The 21,694-nt window shown below is 35.3% G+C and overlaps 1 protein-coding gene across 1 annotated transcript; it reads left to right on the top strand.

Moving 5' to 3' along the window:
* Positions 1–9,716: 9,716 nt before the first annotated feature.
* Positions 9,717–11,117, top strand: LOC134241625 (uncharacterized). The gene has a single exon (XM_062723655.1). It carries the CDS (start codon positions 9,717–9,719, stop codon positions 11,115–11,117), a length of 1,401 nt encoding a protein of 466 aa, XP_062579639.1.
* The last annotated feature ends 10,577 nt before the right edge of the window (positions 11,118–21,694 follow it).

Below are 21,694 nucleotides of genomic sequence, written 5' to 3' on the forward strand. Positions count from 1 at the left end.
TTAATATTAAGTATATTAAAATTTGAGATATTGTAGACAAGATAATATGGTCGTTACGCACATGAACACGCGTGCAATGCCTGTTTTTAAATATATTTTGTATTTCTCTAGGAAGATCTTGATTAAGTCTAAATTCCATAAAGTATTTCTTATCTAATAGAGATTACAGGGAATATGGCACCAAAAGGGAGTTGGGGAGCGTTTGGGGAACATCTGTAACGGTCCCCGTTACAATTAGCACTAGTTAATTTTTATATTCAGCAACAATTAAATTTCAGACAGAAAAAAATGTAGATTTTGCCGATATTCACTAAAATTTAATTGTACTTAAGAGACTCACTGTAAAACTCTCAGGGTACTTTTTTTTAAGGTGTCTTGTACATGCTTAACTGGATTTTATGTTCATCTTTGGTTTCGTTTGACTTGTACAAAAGTTTTCTAGGCAGCTATTGATTTTTTTTTAGAGAATGGGGGGTGGGGGGTGGGGGGGTGGTTATAATATATATATAAGTCTTTGTTAAAGTGAGAGTTGTAAATACCTCCACGTACTTACGCTTGATTGTGACCTTTGGTTCAAAGGTCAAGGTCATTTACCAAGGTCAAAGGTCAAGGTCATCCAAAAAAAAAAACACTTATAGAGTTGAACTTTACATTTGAAGCTCAATCTAGGTAAATGTAATGAATGTATCTTTTTAATGTGTGAGAAAAGGTAAAGGTCAAAGGTCAAGGTCAAATATGAAGGTAAAAGGTCAAGGTCATTTACAAGAAAAAACATATATATATATAAGCAATTTTGATACTTTCCAAATGACCTTGACCTTGACATTATCTTCAAGGTCAAAGGTCGAAAGATCTAATGCATTGTCCCCATGTCTTTACAACTTGTCGCTAAAAAGTTTTTAGTTCTTCGTAAACATCAGAAACTGTAAGGGGCAATTTCTACTAAAAAATGGTTGACGAATCCTTTCGCAATGAATAGATTCAAGAGTATACTAAATTAGTCGTAGACATTGTTGAAGGTTTCGAACGTCTGTGGTTTACGGTTTTGGAAGAGTAGCGATAACAAGGGTTTACACAGAAAGGTGGAAAGACCTAATAATAAGAAACAGAAGAATACCAATAGGTCTTTCCACGGAAAGGTGGAAAGACTTAACAATAAGGTCCTCCTCTGAAGACGGAAGACCTTAATAATAAGAAACAGAGTAAAAACAATTAATATGTTCCCCAACGTTTGGGAACATAACAAGCAACAGCAGCAGCAGCATACACATAAAAGCAGGATTTAATAGCTTGCATTGAGAAACTGGATGATTTGCATTGCACCTCAAACATATATGTCAATACGTACGGATTGGGCGAATACATAGCCCTTTGAAATTAAAGTCATGACACCTATAATTTGAAGCGTGAATAGCAGTGCTTGATACATTTTGGCTTTGACCTAATGGTAAAGGAGATATAAACATGAGCCACAATTTTTGGTCAATGTTACCCAAGGTATTGACGGGCCTAGGCTGAACTGTTCATTGTAGTTTTTCCAACCTAGGCTCCCTTTTCTAGATGCCCCTTATCTAACATCTTGCATATATTTAAAAAGCCCTTGTACTGACTGGATATGAATAGAGGAATAACGCAGGTATGTCAAGGAAGCATATAAATGATTCTTTAAAGCTATATAGTGTATTTAATTGTGAGACTCATTTGAACATTGAGGCACATTTAATTAAATTGCACTAAAGCTTGTAAAAAAAGTGATATGTTCTCTCATATTAGTCACATAATTTTTTTTATGTCCACTCATAATAATACAATTGTATAACAATTCATATGTATTTTTAGATGATGGGTTAAAGGAAAATAAACTATATATATCAGCTGGGCCTAGAGATGATGAAATACCAGGTATATCTGGAACAGCGGTTTATGCAGAAGTTAATAAAAGAGGACCCACAAGTGATAACAATGCAAATGTTTATGCAGAAGTTCAGAAATCTGGAAAGACAGCTAAGGATCAAGTAGCACTGTATTCAGATACAACAAAACAAAAGAAAGGTACCTATAATATAACATGAAATCTAATATTTAGTGTAAAAAATGGAACATTAAAGATAAAGAATGCATATTTAGGTAAATGTTTTTATTCATTCTTTTAATTTAAATAATCCTTTGAAATGATTAAATAAATCCATATGATTGAATATTTTGAAAAGAAAGAGGGAGTTTAAGGGGAGGACAATCTTCCGCTCTGAGATAATATGTTCAAATTAATTTTCAAAATTCACAGAAAAGTTTTATTTTTCTAGAATCGTGTTCTCAGTTATGTCATAATCTTCAAAACATTTTTATTTTATTTTATTTTACTGAAAGACACCATTTGATAATCTTTTTTTTCAAAGACGACAGTAAAGCATATTTAGTGGAAAATGGGTTTCCTTAAAAGTGGTAGAGAGTTGTGGCCATTTTTAGACTATTTTGACCTCCTTGAGAAGAAGAGCTCCTTATACAATGTTAAAAATGAATGTTAAAAAACAAAAATTTTAAAACTAAAATGTATGAAGTTTTTCTTTGCCAAATGAGAGTTGACACCTTAAGATGTTAAAAAAAGAATTGTCAAATCTGGTGGTTAATTTGTTGACCCCCAGCCTCCTTAAGGAGGCTCATTACACCACTTTTTGATGACGTACTACACAAAAAAATAAACCTCCATTGTGTCGATCATTTTTCTCTGGGGACGAATTGTATGGTTACTTTTATAATATGACCATGACCTTTAAAACGCTTTAAAAACAAACATGCGGTTATAAACAACGAGAACAAAGTAAAGCCTAGGTCACACTGTCACGGTGATGGACACGGTTCACCCCAAATTTATAAATTTTATAAAATCGTATTGCTAATACGATTTTTTGGCGCGAAAAACAAATGACACGGTTGTTTCCAGATTATTGAACGGTTCAACAAGGTTTGAACACGGTTTCTTTAAGGACCATGCCATTCACGCCACGGACACTGTTACGGACAACCACGGTATCCCGTATTGATACCTTATAATGCGACGGTCGCACTAGTGATTGCTAAGCTACGGTTATGACCAGTCAAGTTAATGCTACAAGCCCCACGCTTTTGTACGAGAAAACCTCGAATGATGAAGATTTTTTAAGACGTCTTACGACTAAGCTTTAAAAAACATTGGGAAAAACGTAATCGTAATTAAGCTTCCCTGTACGCCAGCAATAATTTTTTTTTTGAAAATATCGATAGAAAGAGGAATCATTGAGAAATCAAATGTATTTCGTTTCTTATTTTAAAATATAAGTGGCTCGTTCTTATTTTCCAAATCCTTATAAAAGCTTATTTTCAGATAACTTTTATATATGAGAAATACATGCAGATGTGTTAAAAGGTATTTAAATTTATTCAATATTTCTAGATCTATTCTATATTAACATTTTAGTTTATTCACTTTTACAATGAAAATCATTTACAATATGTTTTCATTCAATATTTTTGTGATTTATTCAGATTAAGTTACGTTGCCAAGACACTCTTCCTGTAATGGAGTGTAGTAGCTAAGGTCCTGATATATACCTGGTTTAGATTTAACTGGCCAGCGGAAAGCGGTCACCACTACTAAGTATCATTTGCCTAAACCAAAAGTTAAATTTGGTAATCTCTCAAGAATCTATAAATGATGTAACGGATGAAAGATATCGAGATAATGAACAGTTTTCAATCTCAAAAGTCCATTCAAACATACAAACCAGGAGCAATGCAAACACTGACCTTTAAAATGTCAGATGTGGGATCAAGTGGCAAGGTGGATTGAGCAGCCTCCACCAACCGGTCACGCCCGCCCGCCACCGATTTCATCGGGAACTAACCGAAAAATCCATTTACAACTGCCTGTGTAAATAATGGTTTTACAGTTAGTATAAACAATGTCATTCGGCATTTGACTTGATGATAGATTGAATTTTCTGACAAGATCAGGTTACCTGAGAGAAAGTATCTGGAAAAACTCAGAAATTATACTTAAATGGGTTGTAATTGTCCCCTAATGCAAGTAGTAAGGTTATACCCATTTTAACTTATCATACCCAAACTGTTTTCTTCTTTCTTTTCCTTCTTCCCTGGTATAAAAACAATATATGCCACAACACAAAGTTCCGTGTTTTCTGTCTGTTCAACTACATGTGCAGATTTAGAAGCTGAATTATGTGCTTATGGTTATGTGTAAAGTCATGAACAACAGATAACAATTACAAGCAATAATTGTGACAAAAGTGTGCAATAAATAACTGAAAAATGGTAAGCTATCGTATCCAATCGTAAAATTGCCGTTAAAACACGTCGTAATTACAACGTAAGAAAAAAGGTTCGCCGCCATTATTCGTGAGTCTCTGTACTGTTTCCTTGCCGTTTTCTTACTACAACCGAGACAAAACGTTTATGTAACGGCAAGGAAACAGTACAGAGACTCACGAATAATGACATGTTGAAGCAGTGATATCAATCAATGACGTGTATGTATGGAGGAAATTCGAGTTAAAAATCTACAAACTATTGAAAATAAAAAAGGTTATTTACTTGCACAATTTACTGTGTTGGTGTTAATTTATATATTTGCTTCATTTACACATATACTATGGAAGTTTAAAGCTTTATTTTGAATTTTAAATGTAATGTTAACGTTCCTAAGTGTTTTGAGCCTTAAATTGGGTGATTAGGATAGATAACTCTTAAAAAAGGACTTTTTATACAAAATATTTTTAGCTCACCTGAGCTGAAAGCTCAAGTGAGCTTTTCTGATCACATTTTGTCCGGCGTCCGTCTGTCCGTCCGTCTATCCGTCTGTCCCTCTGTCCATCCGTCTGTAAACTTTTCACATTTTTAGCTCACCTCAACGAAGTTGGGGGAGCTTATGTAATACCCTCGGCGTCGGCGTCCGTGTCGGCGTCCCAGGTTAAGGTTAAGTTTTTTGGAGCAGTTTTCTTTTTAACTACTTCTATGTCCTATATGGATTAGACATGCATGGAAGATGGAAGATGGTGTTTCATTGTACCAGTCAAAGTTTCAGATGCTGCAATTTCAGCAAAGGAATGACCAGGTTAATGTTTTTGGAGCAGGTTAACATTTTTGGTGCAGTTTTTGGTGAAGTTTCATTTCCAAGTAACTATAAGACCTATGTTGACCAAACTTGCATGGATGATACATCTAAGGATGCATACTACCAGGCTTGCTTCAGATGCTGAATCTGACCTACATTTTATGGTTGAGTGAACAGGTTTAAGTTTTTTGTGCAGGTTTCATTTCCAAGTAACTATAAGCCCTATGTTGACCAAACTTGCATGGATGATACATCTAAGAATGCATACTACCAGGCTTGCTTCAGATGCTGAATCTGACCTACATTTTCCGGTTGAGTGAACAGGTTAAAGTTTTTGGTGCAGATTTCATTTCCAAGTAACTATAAGCCCTATGCTGACCAAACTTGCATGGATGATACATGTAAGGATGCATACTACCAGGCTTGCTTCAGATGCTGAGTCTGTCCTACAATTTCCGATTGAGTGAACAGGTTAAAAGTTTTTGGTGCAGGTTTCATTTCCAAGTAACTATAAGCCCTATGTTGACCAAACTTGCATGTATGATACATCTAATGATGCATACTACCAGGCTTGCTTCAGATGCTGAGTCTGACCTACAATTTCCGGTTGAGTGAACAGGTTAAAGTTTTTGGTGCAGGTTTCATTTCCAAGTAACTATAAGCCTTATGTTGACCAAACTTGCATGGATGATACATCTAAGAATGCACACTACCGGGCTTGCTTCGAATGCTGAATCTGACCTACAATTTCTGGTTGAGTGAACAGGTTAAAGTTTTTGGTGCAGGTTTCATTTCCAAGTAACTATAACCCCTATGTTGACCAAACTTGCATGGATGATACATGTAAGGATGCATACTACCAGGCTTGCTTCAGATGCTGAATCTGACCTACATTTTCCAGTTGAGTGAACAGGTTAAAGTTTTTGGTGCATGATTCATTTCCAAGTAACTATGAGCCCTATAATGAGCAAACTTGCATGGACGATACATCCTAGGAGGCTTGCTAATGGACTTGCTTCTGATGCTGAATTGGACATACATTTTTCAGATAATAGACCAGATAAAAGTTATGGATGCAGGTCTATTACCAAAAAACTATAAGGCTTACATAACATTGTATAAACCAAACTTGCACAAATGTTGCATCAAGAGATGAAAACTCTCAAATTTGCTTCAGATGCTGGTTTTTAATTACATTTTAATGAAGAAGAACTAGTTTCAATTTTTTATTTAGGTCTATTTCAAAGTATCAGATCAAAATTGCTTAAATATTTTCATTTTTGGAATGTACACTTTTTGTTGGTTAATTGTGTGACTTTGCCTTACTTAAAGACAACATTCGTTGAGGTGAGCTCTGTAATCTCTGATTACCTATGTTTGACTTCTTCTGAAGAACCCCTGGGCCAATTTTAACCAAACTTGGTACAAAGCATCCTTGGGTAAAGGGGAGTTTAAATTGTTAAAATGAAAGGGCCAACCCCCCTTACATGGGGAGATAATGAAGAAAAGACAAAAATAGGGCGGGGTCATTAAAAAATCTTCTCAAGAACCACTGGGCCAGGAAAACTGAAACTTATGTGGAAGCATCCTTGGGTAGTGTAGATATTAAATTATAAAAATCATGACCCCCGGGGTTAGGGTGGGGCCACAATAGGGAATCCATGTTTTACATAGAAGTGTATAGAACACATCTTTAAAAATCTTCTTCTCAAGAACCACTGGGCCAGGAAGGCTGAAATTTACGTGGAAGCATCCTTAGGTAGTGTAGATATTAAATTATAAAAATCATGACCCCCGGGGGTAGGGAGGGGCCACAATAGGATATCCAAGTTTTACATAGAAATATATAGAACAAATCTTTAAAAATCTTCTTCTCAAGAACTACTGGGCCAGGAAAACTGAAACTTATATGGAAGCATCCTTGGGTCGTGTAGATATTAAATTGTTAAAATCAAGAACCCCGGGGATAGGGCGGGGCCACAATAGAAAATCCAATTTTACATAGAAATATATAGAACAAATCTTTAAAAATCTTCTTCTCAAGAACTACTGGACCAGGAAAGCTAAAACTTATGTGAAAGCATCCTTGGGTTGTGTAGATATTAAATTGTATGACCCCCGGGGGTAGGGAGGGGCCACAATAGGAAATCCAAGTTTTACATAGAAATGTATAGAACAAATCTTTAAAAATACTCTTTTCAAGAACCACTGGACCAGGAAAGCTTAAACTTACATGTATGTTGAAGCATCCTGGGGTAGGGTAGATTCCAAATTATTAAAATCATGAAAGGGGAGGGGGTAGGGGGCACGATAGGTATAGCAAGAGGGGAAATCTGGTTAAGAACCGCATCAACCAAGTTACTCAGGTGAACGATGTGGCCCATGGGCATCTTGTTTAAATCCTGTTCGTTGCCTAGGAACAAAATTGGATGTTTTGATAACAAAAAAAAATAAAAAGTGAAAAATGGTAAAGGGTTGGGTCAAAAGTCTTATAGTGTTTATCTTTTTGTGGCAGATACAATTTTTCAAGTAATAGAAAATAACTCTTATATAATTTTAAAATGAAAGAACAATTTATAATCATTAATATCCATGACAACAGGAATTTTTCCCTAGCAACAATGCAAAAACAGTTATTTTTGGGCCTTTTTGGTATAAATTTTGATAAATACCGATAGATATTTTTTCTTTAAAATGCTAATAATTTTAATGTAATTAAATATAGTTTATATAAATTAGATATCAAATTTCCAGCACTTAGTGTACTACGGTCACGTGATCGTAACAGCCAATCAAATTACTCCTCAAGTTTATCTTTGTCTTTCTCGCACGGTTCCTGCAAATTCTCAAGTAAATACGGATTTTATTCATTATAATCTCATTTTAAACGCTGACAGTGATAATAATTCCATGTTGTGGATTGTTATTTCATTCTTACCACGTGCAGTTTCACGTGTATCTGTTTATATGGACACAGACTATTAATTTCCTATATCGGATACTGTGACCTAAATGCGTGAACTCTGAGAAGTGATATATATACTGATTGTTTAAGATTTCTTACTGAAAGATGTCTGGAAGGAAAAGAAAACGATCCGAAACATCGACAGGACCTACAGAGACGGAAGTCACGCGATGGGACACTAGTGAACCCGAAAACTGGACGTCCACGGAAATTCTACAAAAGTTGAAATCAAAAGGAATCGTGGTGCCAGTGTCCCTGAAAAAGTCCCAATTAGTACAAATCTACCGGGACAACGTTTTATGTAAAGAAAAATCGGCTACAAATAGCGAAACAGACAATGTCGAAGTCGTACATATTTAAAATGGCGCAGGGGAAGTGGTAGAAAAGACACTTCCGGCATCTTCATCAGCAGCAAACGGAAACGAGGCTGGGCGGATGTTGTATTCCAACGAGTTGATTGACGCAATTCGAGGCATAAAAGATTCAGTTACGAAGTTGTCAAACGAAGTGGACGAACTGAAGAAGAATCAAGACAAATCCCATCAGCCTGGGACCTCTACAGACTACATCAGGAGAAACTTTGATAACTCTCCGTGGAACACGCCCCAGGTTGTCCCGACCAGAGTTTCCTCAGACTCAGTCCCCTGCATGGAAACGGTTTCTTCGACAATTAGAAGTAATATTCTACAAGGTAAAGATGTTAATTTAGCATTACTTATTATGCCACGAGAGACAGAAGAAAATCATGTAACCGACAGCGATGGTCGTTACATATTATTGAAACAATCTCACGACACAAGACTACTGAGAAACCTAACTCTTAACGAGTTCATAATAGCCTTTACAAAATACAAGAACATAATATGTGAGGTGTATCCCGCAAGGCGTCAAGAATTAGATGCTTACGAACGGGACATTGTGGAAATGGCATCAACCACAAGAGGAGCAGCCTTTTATGAGTATCATAAGGCTTTCTCAGCACGTGCAAGCGCACTATTACTACAGAGAAACATCCACATTGACTGGTCCATAAGAGACACTAAATTATTCACCACAATATTTTCTGGTCAAACCATAATCAGATGCGAGTTCTGTAGTAGCGTGACCCATGCCTCACACTTCTGTCCCAAGTCAAAGAGCTGTCCTACACCTTACGCTGGAAATCCAAACAGCAAGATAAAACCAACACCTAGTAATGTAGATGTTCAGGGAAGACCAAGAATCTCATATAAGGGGAAAGAAATATGTAATAACTACAATGGAACAAACGGGTGCCAAAGGAATTCTTGCAATCTTCTTCACATATGTTCATAATGCAAGTTAAACAACCACTCTGCTTCCAATTGCACAAAAACCAAATACAAATCAAAGGACCACACTCAAACTGACAAACAATGACTATCCTCTAAAGTGACAGAAGTTAGACAACGTGAAACGGCATCAATTACTCCACTAAATACTCCTATACTTAAAACAGAACTAAATAGGCATCCCGACAGGACGTTTGTTGACGCATTAATATATGGACTTGAGAGAGGTTTTACCACTGGAATATCATCATTACCTAAATCAACATTAAAGTGCAAAAATTTGCTGTCAGCTAGAAAACAACCTGAAATTTTCGACAAGCTGATAAAATATGAAATGGAGAAAGGATACTTGGATGGTCCATACGATATACCACCTTATTCTGTATACAGAATTAGCCCCATTGGAATTTCTCAAGGAAAATACTCAGAGAAATATAGACTAATCGTTGATTTATCCTCCCCTCGCAACCAGTCATCTGAAACAAGCATTAACGATCTCATTGATAAAGATGAATATTCATTGCAGTATGTGCGTATCGATGACGCAATTACCATTTTAAAGACACTTGGTAGTGAGTCTCTCATGTGCAAAACGGATATAGTGGACGCATTTAAACTAATCCCTATAGCAAAAGATGTGCAACCCTACTACGGAATTAAATGGAGGGAGAAATACTTCTTCTACAAGAGACTAGTTTTTGGTTGCAGGAGTAGTCCCAAAATTTTTGACATGCTTTCCCAAGCCATCTGTTGGATAATCCAGAATAACTACAATGTAAGAAATATCCTTCATTTACTGGACGATTTCATTACATTTGACCCCCCGGGCGAAGGCGGATTGAGGAGTATGGCTGTTTTGACTATGGTATTCAAAAAGCTCGAAATCCCAATTTCGGAAAAGAAAACAGTAGGTCCGGACACAGTGATTGAATACCTGGGAATTATACTCGATTCTAAAATTATGGAGAGCCGTATCCCCCTGGAGAAAGTCGACAGAATTTTGACTCTTATTAATAACCTTAGAGTAAAGAAATCATGTACAAAACGTGAGCTGTTAAGTGTCTTGGGTCATTTTAACTTTGCAGCACGAGTAATCCCAGCTGGCAGATCATTCACATCTTACCTACTTACATTAGCTCACTCTGTGTCGGAACTCCATTATCATGTGTATTTGACAAGCGAATGCAGAAAAGACTTGGCAATGTGGGAGAAATTTTTACAAGGATGGAACGGAAAGTCATTTTTCCTGGAGGAATATGTGACAGACACAACCGACATTTCATTATTTACGGATGCTTCATCAAACCATGGCTTTGGGGGGTACTATGCCGGGCGGTGGTTTCAAGGAAAATGGCCAGAAGAAATCCACAACCTGGGAAATGATCCTATTTCTATGGCACTTTTAGAGTTGTACCCCATAGTAGTAGCAGTGGTCCTATGGGGACACGAATGGTCTGGAAAACGGATAAAATTTTTGTGTGACAATTTAGCTACTGTTCAGATAATTAGAAAACGTCGTTCAAAATCTGCTATTATAATGAAGCTTATGAGAAAATTAACTTGGAAGTCAGCATGCGAAAACTTCCTTATTCTATGTGATCATGTCCCTGGTAAAGAAAATGTGATAGCTGACTCTCTTTCTCGTTTCCAGATGGCCCGATTCAGAGAAGCAGCACCAACAGCATCAAAAGACCCGGTGAACATTCCATCACTACAAGAACTTGTTTTGTACTAGAGGATCAAGCAAATAGATTGTGTGATTCTTCCATCAGTGAAAACACAAGAAATGCCTACATAACAGGTTTTAGGACTTTCTGTAATTTTCTACCGTCCATTGGGATTAGAGCAGATGACTTTAGACCAACACCATTTACAGAACAAACTCTTATCTATTTCGTGACACATTGCTTTAAGGCTTTAAGACTGTCTATCAATACCATCAAGTTATACCTAGCAGCTGTGAGATTCTTCTATGTGAAAGCTGGCGTCCATTGCCCATGGTCCACTATGAACGAAACATGCCCCAGACTACATACTGTTTTAAGAGGAATAAAGAAACAAAGCAATACAAGAGAGAAAAGAAGACCCATAACCTACAACATACTATGTCAGCTACACAGCATCCTGAAACAAGGCAGATTTGGCAAATTCATAGACAATATGCTTATGTCCGCCTGCTCATTAGCATTTTTCGCCTTCCTAAGATGTGGGGAATTCACCATTCAGAATGGTAACCAGGACAATATGTTATCTTTAACAGACATTACGATGGATTCTCATGAAAACAAAGTGAATGTTTTTACCTTAGTGCTAAAGAGCTCAAAAAACAGATCCTTTTCGTCAAGGAATAAGTATCAGGATCTTCAAATCTGGTAATGTCGTTTGCCCCGTCAACTCAATGGTGGAATATCTCAAGATTCACAAAACCTGGACTAATGGCAGAGAATCCCCTGCACTTTTCATTGAGGAATGTGGAACTCCACTAACGAGAAACTCCTTCGTCAGTAAACTTAAACAATTACTTCACTCGCTAGGATACAAGGATGAAAAGTACAATGGGCATTCCTTCAGAATTGTGGCAGCAACATCCGCAGCATCCGGTAACGTGGAGGATCACATGATTAAAACATTGGGACGATGGAGGTCTGACTGCTACAACCGATACATTCGTACTGACGACGACACATTGTCGCGTGCTCAACAGGCAATGTGCAACAAGTGATTCAGTGAAAAATTATTATAGCTAGTGAAACCCAAAATGGCCTTGAAAGAAAATGTGTGTGTTCTAGGATACGATCATGTTTCATAGTGAAATATAGCAGTGAAATCCAAGTCAATTGTGAAAGAGTCAAGTGTGAAAGAAATGTTTCTGTGATTCCTAAGGATGTGTTACTTCAATTGCAGTGATACCCCACTATGTAACATTTGATTCTGTCCAATTCCTAATTATGCAACTTACTAAATAAAATGACTCTGTATGTAAATAGAACTAGCCATATTACTTATTGTTAAGACATATCGGACCAGGAATTGCTGTATAAATTCATCTAATACTTGTTATAATATGGGTAGTTTGTATATTCGTTTTACCTATTAACCTCAAATTTTCGTTAAAATTTTGAGTTGATAACTTTTCAACTAAGAATTCAAGAATTAGTAGATACTTAAGAATATTATTGTTACATCATAAACTAAATGTAACGAAGAACTGCTTGTATAAAATGTTCAACTAAGCATAATATGTCATTACTAGTCTATTAATTAATTCATGGTTATATATACTTTGAACATATTTCATTATTTCTGTATTAGATGAGTTATTAGATTAAGGATGGTGGTGGTTCAATTTCTTTTGGGCACTCTCAGCTATCCCAAACACATCAATTTTCTGTTTGTGCTACCTTCGTTTTGGGCATTTCACACTTGAATATTTTATATATCATGTGTTATTCTACCCCAAAGAAATTGCATTTTTCAGCATACATAGTACATGTTTACTTCTACAAGGCCATCGGCCATGCAGACTCACAGGCCATCGGCCATGCAGACAAACAAGGCCATCGGCCGCCCATACAAGGCCATCGGCCAACCATACAAGGCCATCGGCCAACCACATACGGCCATCGGCCACTCATTGATTTATATTTTTTGCAAATTTCACTATGTATGCATTATTTGTACATATATGTTTGACATTGATGATGTGTGTAGCTGAGTAGTTCTCAAAAGGCAAATAAAGAAGTTAAACGGAATCAGATTTTTGTTTTTGTAAAATAATTTTAATGTAATTAAATATAGTTTATATAAATTAGATATCAAATTTCCAAGCACTTCATGTACTACGATCACGTGATCGTAACAGCCAATCAAATTACTCCTCAAGTTTGGCTTTGTCTTTCTTGCACGGTTCCTGCAAACCTCCTCCTCCCCACCACCACCTTAATTTGATCGTAGAGAACTACTTTTGTTCATACTGTTTGTTTATGTAAGGCATTTCACACCTGAATATTTTATATATCATGTGTTATTCTACCCCAAAGAAATTGCATTTTTCAGCATACATAGTACATGTTTACTTCTACAAGGCCATCGGCCATGCAGACACACAAGGCCATCGGCCGCCCATACAAGGCCATCGGCCAACCATACAAGGCCATCGGCCATCCATACAAGGCCATCGGCCAACCACATACGGCCATCGGCCACTCATAGATTAAACGTTATCTTTTGCAAATTTCACTATGTATGCATTATTTGTACATATATGTTTGACATTGATGATGTGTGTAGCTGAGTAGTTCTCAAAAGGCAAATAAAGAAGTTAAACGGAATCAGATTTTTGTTTTTATAAATTGGGCATTAATGTCAATTTAATATGGGTTTGATAAAGTAAATTTGGTACTTTATTAACCTATGGATACAATTCTGAACACTTAACGACCACTTTTATATCTTCAATTTACTTTTACATTCAGGCATTTTTTCGCTAAATTTTTAGGGCTGAAATGAGATCTTCCACAAAAGACGTTATAAATAAAAAACAAATAGTTTCATATACAATATTATTATGTAACAAAACATTTGTATGGATGACAAGATTCCATAATCAAATTATACTTGAGTTGCCATGGCAACTTAATGCACAATGACCAGAAAGCAAATTATCTGTGACCAAAATATTTGAAATTTTATCTTCCATTAATAATTACAAGTAATACTTTTGCTAGCATTGCAATAAGAAAACACTCAGAAAGCTCTTAAATTCATAATTTAAGAACTGTAATAAAAATTCTTATTTTTTTATTGGAGTAATGTGGGCCTATTGGCTCCTTTTTCTCCACAGTAACGCACTTCTCTTTCCTAAAAAATTATTAGTTTTTTGACCCAACCCTTTACCATTTTTAACTTTTTAGTTATCAAAATATCCAATTTTGTTGCTAGGCAACGAATATGATTTTTCAAAAAACCCACGCTTTCAAAGTCAATCTGTAAAGGAGAAAGTTCTCTACTTTTATGTGAAAGTCATTCAAAATCTGTAATAGCTTGGTATTTTTTTTTAAATTGACCTTAAATATTGTCAAAATATAGGAAAATGCTGAATCAGTAAAAATGCAAAAACATATATATATTCTAATGTCTATCATAGTATAAGCTTCAGATAAAATATCAATGTCTCGTTTGTTTTAAACAAATTAAAGTGTGTGTCTTTATCATACCAGTAAATGAGAATTATTGTTAAAGTTTTAATAAATATTTTCAGGCTTTAAAGATCAGTGATTTTCAGTACCTTCAAATAGAAAAATTGGCTGGTTGCTAAGGAAATAACTTTGATCAGGTTTCCATAGTAACCATGATCCAACACATTTTTTATTTTACATACATGGATCATAGGTCAAGAGAAATCTTTGTGTGGAAAATCATTGAATTCTGAGAACCTGAGTGAATCACCTTTTGCATGATTGTTATATGGACTGGTAACCAAAAGTAACCAAAGTAGGCATGCTAAGTGTATAATTATGATAAGCACTTGTGCATCTTACAAAATTGTGAAATTCATGGCCTCTGGTTTAAAACACGAATCAAATTCAATTGTAGGAAAGTTGTTACGGGATACTCATTACTCAGGTGACCTTTACGGCCCGTGCCCCCCCCCCCCCTCTTGTTGAATAAATATTGTTTCAAATGCTCTGCGCATATTGTTTATGAATGGCCTTTGTAATATATGTATGAATATATATCATATATCATCATAATATCATATATTTAAGAATAACTATCATACTACTCAGAATCAATTTCAAGCCTTTTATAGTTCCATTACTTCTGAGTTAGCTCCGCCCATAAAACTGGGACTGCTTTCTTGAAATGCTGGGACTGCAGTAGGACTGCCATAGTCCTATGTAGGACTCCTATGTTTCAGGTGTGGTCTGATCTGTACTGTAAGTTTCAGCTTTTCTGAACGAATGTTTTTTAAGATTTTTCCCTACATAATCAAATGTTAAAATTGGATTCAAAATTTCGGCACCGGCCTACCAGGGCTATCATGATGTGAACAATTTAGGACCTTCGCCGCCCCAAGATGCGCCCATATAAGTTTAAGTTTTCCTAGCCCACTGGTTCCTACAGGGTGTTTCATTAAATATGTTACATTTTGAATCTTAAAACACAAGAAAAAGATATTGATTCTTTTTATCAAACTGATGCACGTATCTATAAGATTCATAATTTACAATTAACAAATAAAATATTTAACACTGATTAAAATCTTAAACATAAAAGAAAATTGACAAAATTTTTAAGTTCGTGATTTTTGCTACATTGAATTTCACAAAGTTTAAAACTCTTATTACATGTTCCAAAAGATCTCCATTAATTCAATCACAAATGAATTTTTTTTTCTTGAAATTTGTATAAAATCTTGTCACATATTTTTGCTTAAACACTCATTTGAAGGTCGATGCTCTTTTTGAGTTCATTCAATATCTGTGGTCTAGGATTATAGACCCTATTCCTTAAGAACCCTTACAGAAAAGAGCCCAATGATTGAGATTGTCAAATGCAGAGGTCAAACTCTTTCCTAGCATTACTGAAAATTTGTAAGATGATAACTTCAAATCATACTTTAAAGTTGATTATATGCTGAAAATTCTGATATTACTAGAATAAATTTCTGAAAGTATGTATCTGACACTCTTTTCCCGGAAATTTGCTACACTAAGAGTCTCCACCAATTAAATCTCCGCTACTTTAGGCTTTCTGAAATACTGTGTCATTCATCACTTAGTGTCCGTCCCCGTCCTTTAACTTTGTTACTACCCCTCTGATAAGCATCATAGAAAGCTTCCATTCTTTCAAAAAAATTGTTTTATAAACTATTCAACATGTTCAATGAATAAAGTGAATATTGGCGACATGAATTGAAAAAAAAACAGCTTTACAATTCAGCACTGGGAAAATAAGTCAAGTACATTTTGAAAAATATATTCAAACTAGAAACGATGTCGTTGCGAGCAACGAGAGGTCTTCCGTCCGATTCTGTGAAAAAAAAAAAACCACGTAAAATCGAGCAGAAAAAGTTAGTAAAAAATTTTGGTCTCAAGGGGGATTGAACGCAGGTCGCTAGCATGAAAATCCAACGCACTTTTCTCTCTTTTATTCCTAACGCGCTAACTATTATTGCTCTAAATGTACTTGTCTAAATGTACACCTTTCTAAGAATTATGAAAAGCGGGTCAATAATCATAATTTGGCGCCAAACACCACGAGTAAATCTTCGCACCTTTTCTTTGGAACGTTCCATTAAATAGGTGTGACAGCTTCAAGAAATTAAAAGAAAAAAGAATGTTCTTATGGATTAAATTTCGAGATTTAGAAAGTATATTCAACACATTGTACACATTCTCTATAATATATAGGTAAGTTACACTAAAGCAGTGAAATGGCTATAATTTTGAACTTTTTTTTTTTAATTTCCCGGCATTTATCACCTTAGTGAACTTTCCCGATTATTTACACTTTCATGAAAAGGTTGAAATGGTTCGCCGAAAAACATGTCTCACTCTACGACGGTCAAGGAATGAGATACCATTTATGTTCAAAGGCTTAAATAAGAATGTTAATATAAACTCCATTAAACGAACTTTTAAAAAATGTTTTTCTTATTTTTGTCTCTTCTATTAGTTTAATATGACACAAGTATGCATGGAAAAATCGGTGGTTACATTTTATACTTATTATATACATCGATATTGTTTCTTTTAAAAACTATTTCTTATAACTTTGATTAAAAATCGGTTTTTCTGTGATGCAAAACATATAATATAGCAGATGTCGTATTTCATTTGTATATTTAGTCTTTTCTTTCTCTACTTTGAGAACCAGCCAAAACCAATTATAGAAGACGTTTGAGACGACCTTGGATTTAAACTTAGCTTGACACAGAAATGCAACGTAACTACGACGTGACAATCCAAGTATTCATTTACATTTCATTTATTCCTATGTTACTTTCGTTCAAGCAAACGCTCGGCTGCCTCAGTAAACCCCTATTGCTAAATGTCGGCGTTGATAGAGACAGCCGCCATTTTGGACCCGCTTCAGATTTTTAAGTTTTAATATCTAGAGTTTGGATATATCAATTTTCAAACACATTTTATATTTAGCCTAATTAAAAGGGTTTCTATTAACCCTCCTAATATAATTCGAAAATCTTGAGAAACAAAAAAGTTACAAAATTCGACTTTTTAAATTCACATGCCGTAACGACAGGAAGTAGAGACGACGTACAAAAGATCGCGTCCTGGATAGTACTTATCACGATCTATAATCCCTGAAAGTTTCACATTGATATCTTTTACCGTTCGTGAGTTTAACCGCAGACAAAATGTCATTTTAAAATCAGGAAATGTCCCGTAACTTGGCACAAGGTAAAAATTTCCAAAAAATCGCTCAGATAGATCAAGTTCATGTTACGACACATCTTTTCTGAAAATTTCAAGTAATTCCATCCAGTAGTCTTCGAGAAATCGCGTGCACAAAATTTTGGAAAAAAAATAATAAAAAGAATAATAACTAGATACGATCTCGTTGCGAGCAACGAGAGGTCTTCCGTCCGATTCAGGAAAAAAAACTTGTAAAATCGAACTAAAAAGTGATTCAAAATTTTGATCACAAGGAGGAGTGAATCCAGGTCGCCAACGTGAATGCGCCTTTTTTTTTCTCTTTTCTCTCGAACGCGCGAACCATTTAGCTATTGGGAATACTGCTTTAAGCGTAAATATTCGCACCTTTTCTTTGTACTGATCTATTAAAGAGGTGCAATAGCTTCAATGAAATTAATTAAATAAAACATTCTTATCACCTTTATTTTATTTCGGCGTTAGGAAAGTATATTTAACACATTGTACACATTACATATCGTATCTAGCCCAGTAACACTAAAGCAGTGAAACGTAAAATAAGTTTTTTAAGATTGACACTGATTTGCAACGTACTACTACGTGAGAGTCCAAGTAGTTTTTTTGCATTTCATGTATGGTTTAATCAAACGCTCAGCTGCCTCCATAAGCCCCTACTCGCGAAATGTCGGAGTTGACAGAGACAGCCGCCATCTTTGGCCCTCTTCAGATTTTCAAATATTAATATCTAGAGTTCAGATTAACCAATATTAAAACAACTTATATAGTAAGCATCAACAGAAGTGTCTCTATTAATATTCCAAAAATAAATGAAAAATATTGAAAAACAAAGAAAGTTGAAAATTTGGACTTTTTGAATTGGCTTCCGGTAGCGACAGGAAGTACTGACGACGAACGAAAAGTTGCGTCCTGGAAAGTATTGATCATCATCTATAAACTCTGAAAGTTTCACATTGATATCTTTTACCGTTTTTGAGTTTAATCGTGGACAAAATGTCGTTTTAAAATCAGGAAAATGGTCCAAAACTTGGCACCAGAGAGGATTTTCCAAAAAGTGTCTTGGAACTTTCAAGAGTATCTTACAAAACATCTTTCCTGAAAATTTCATGTAATTCTATCCAATAGTTGTCGAGAAATCGTGTCAGAAAAATAATAATAATAATAACTAGGGCTAATTGTAACGGGAACCGTTACAGATGTTCCCCAAACGCTCCCCAACTCCCTTTTGTGCCATTTTCCCTGTAAGCTTCATTAAATAAGACAAACGCGATACATTTAAGACTTCAACAAAATTTTTCCAGAAGTATTCAATTTCAGCATTGCACTCATGCGCATTTGAATGCATTTGCGTAATGACCATATCAGCTTGTCTACACTATTGATATATTTTAATATACTAAATATTACAGTATTTAATCCAAAAATATCTTTAATCTAGTGTATTTGTAATTTTACTCATTTCACGTGCACGCACGTGCATGTATGTGCACCATGACCATACCCTTTTGTAGGAGTCTATAATGTCTATCTATGTTCTGAATCCCATCCTGTTTGGTTGAAAACCAAGGGAGTTATAGGCATTTAAAGTTTAAGCCAATCAGATTGCAGCGCACATGCACACGTGATTTGATGAAAATTATTATATATCATATTGTAGGATATCCTAAAGCATGCCTTTACTTTAAATTTCAAAGCATTTCGTCAAAAAACAAAAAAGATATTGAGAATTTTGTTTCAGCCAATCAGAGCGAAGCGCACGTTCATGCACGTGCAAGCATGTTCATGATGACCATACCTTCTTCTAGGAGTCTATTATGTCTGTTTATGTTCTAAATCCCATGCTGTTTGGTTGAAAAACAAGGGAGTTATAGCCATTTAAAATTTTAGCCAATCAGATTGCAGCGCACGTGTATGCGCGTGATTTCATGAAGTTTCTATATATCATATTGTAGAACATCCTAAAGTATGCCTATGTTTTAAATTTCATAGCATTTCGTCAAAACACAGAAAAGATATTGAGATTTTTGTTTCAGCCAATCAGAGCGAAGCGCACGTGCATACGCGTGAGTTCATGCTAATTTTACAGTGTCACATTATGTACACCATTAATATATCTTTATATAATGAGTTTCAAATCAATTCATTAAAAAATGTAAAAGTTATAGCTATATTAAGTATACAAGTCATCTCACGTGTTGCACGCGCACGCACGTGCATGCGTATGCGCGCAAAATGACCTTCGTTCCGCACACCTACACTACACACCCATTAACCCTAAAAAGGTTTTAGGTCAGTTGGGTGAACAGTTTCTGAGAACACTCGCGGACAAAAAAGTACCGGAGAACAAAGAAGAAAAAAAAGAATAATAATAATAACTAGAATCTTGTTGCCATGGCAACAAATAAGTCTTCCGTTCTTCTAAATCTGTAAGGAATTTGCTTTTCCTCTGCAACAAACATAGATATCATATGTACTCTGAAAGAAAAAAAATGCAAAAAAGTCTTTCAGTACTTAAGGTACTTTAATTTTCATGATCAATCTTGTTCTGATGCATTTTGGCACTCATAAGAGCTACACGTGTATCATAGACAAACCAACAGACGAAAGAACACCGTACTTTCGATCATAAACTTCATTGTGTTTATGTTCTGGCACAATTGTAATGGTGTTATAAAAAGGTCATGAACTAAGTTAGTACCACATTAAACGTAAGGTCGTTAATTTTTAAAGAAATTATATCGAGATTTGCCAGAAGAAATATTATTCATCAATGACAAGAATTATTCAGCAATCGATTAATTGATTACATGTTGTTTAGCGTCCCTCTCGAGAATTTTTCACACGGAGAAGCCTCCACTCGCCAGTGGAGACTGTAAAATGTACTATCGCCATTGAGCAGCGAGGAATCTTTTTGAGCCAGTACCATCTGACACACGGGACCTCGATTTAAACGATCTCATCTGAGGGACCGGTCTCCACGTCCCACAATTGAAGTCCATTATATAGATATATGGTGCTCTAGCCATGTTTTTATTTTATTTTTCATTACACAAATGTGTTGCATCAGATTTTCTTAAAGATCATACTTAATAAAAATCATTTCGAACAACTTTATTGCAATGCATACAGCGTCCGGTGATTTTGATTGACAGGTCAATACATGTGCACTTAGTGTAATACTTCTTAAGCAGAAAAAATATACAGAGAGTGACTATGACGGACTATGAAATCAGAAAATATTTAATAAAGAATGGGTACAACACATATAGAACCGATTTTTTGTCTATGTAAATGGATTAAAATGGAATCTCTCTCTCTCTCTCTCTCTCTCTCTCTCTCTCTCTCTCTCTCTCTCTCTGACGTAAATTTCAGTATCTTGCGTAATGAAAAATCTACTATTATAGAATATGAATTCTGTATACATGTTAATGGTAATTATAACCAAATGTTCCAGATTTAATTGTATAACGAATTTATAATTAAAAGGCCTATAGTTGCAATAATGTCTCCGAATAAAATCAAGAGGGGGGGAGGGGGCTTCAAAAGAATTACATACTCGGTAATTTTATGTTTTATGAATTAAAAGGAAAATACTTAAGGTTGCATGTACATACATATAATTATATAGCATTGCATAAAATTGTGTTCATTCGTATACTTTATCTAACATATCAACAGACCTTTGCAGATGTTTTTGTATCATGTTTTAGCGTAGCATTATTTCACACAGAAACGCGTAACTTTAACATAATGTTAACCCTTTGAGTACTAGTATTTCACAAAAATCCAAGAATCGCTTTTTCTCATCTTTAATAACTTCTCGGGTATTTAAAAGTATAGATCATGTATAATAAATAACACTATAAGACTTTTAATCAATGAAATATACGTGTTA

The sequence above is a fragment of the Saccostrea cucullata genome, unplaced genomic scaffold, assembly GCF_032062105.1.
Source record: "Saccostrea cucullata isolate Sc308-1 unplaced genomic scaffold, CSIRO_AGI_Scuc_v1 ctg563, whole genome shotgun sequence".
Classification (NCBI taxonomy): domain Eukaryota; kingdom Metazoa; phylum Mollusca; class Bivalvia; order Ostreida; family Ostreidae; genus Saccostrea; species Saccostrea cuccullata.

What these genes read in the sequence shown, in the direction of transcription:
- LOC134241625 (XM_062723655.1), top strand. Translation starts at nt 9,717, where the DNA reads ATGGAGAAAGGATACTTGGATGGTCCATACGATATACCACCTTATTCT.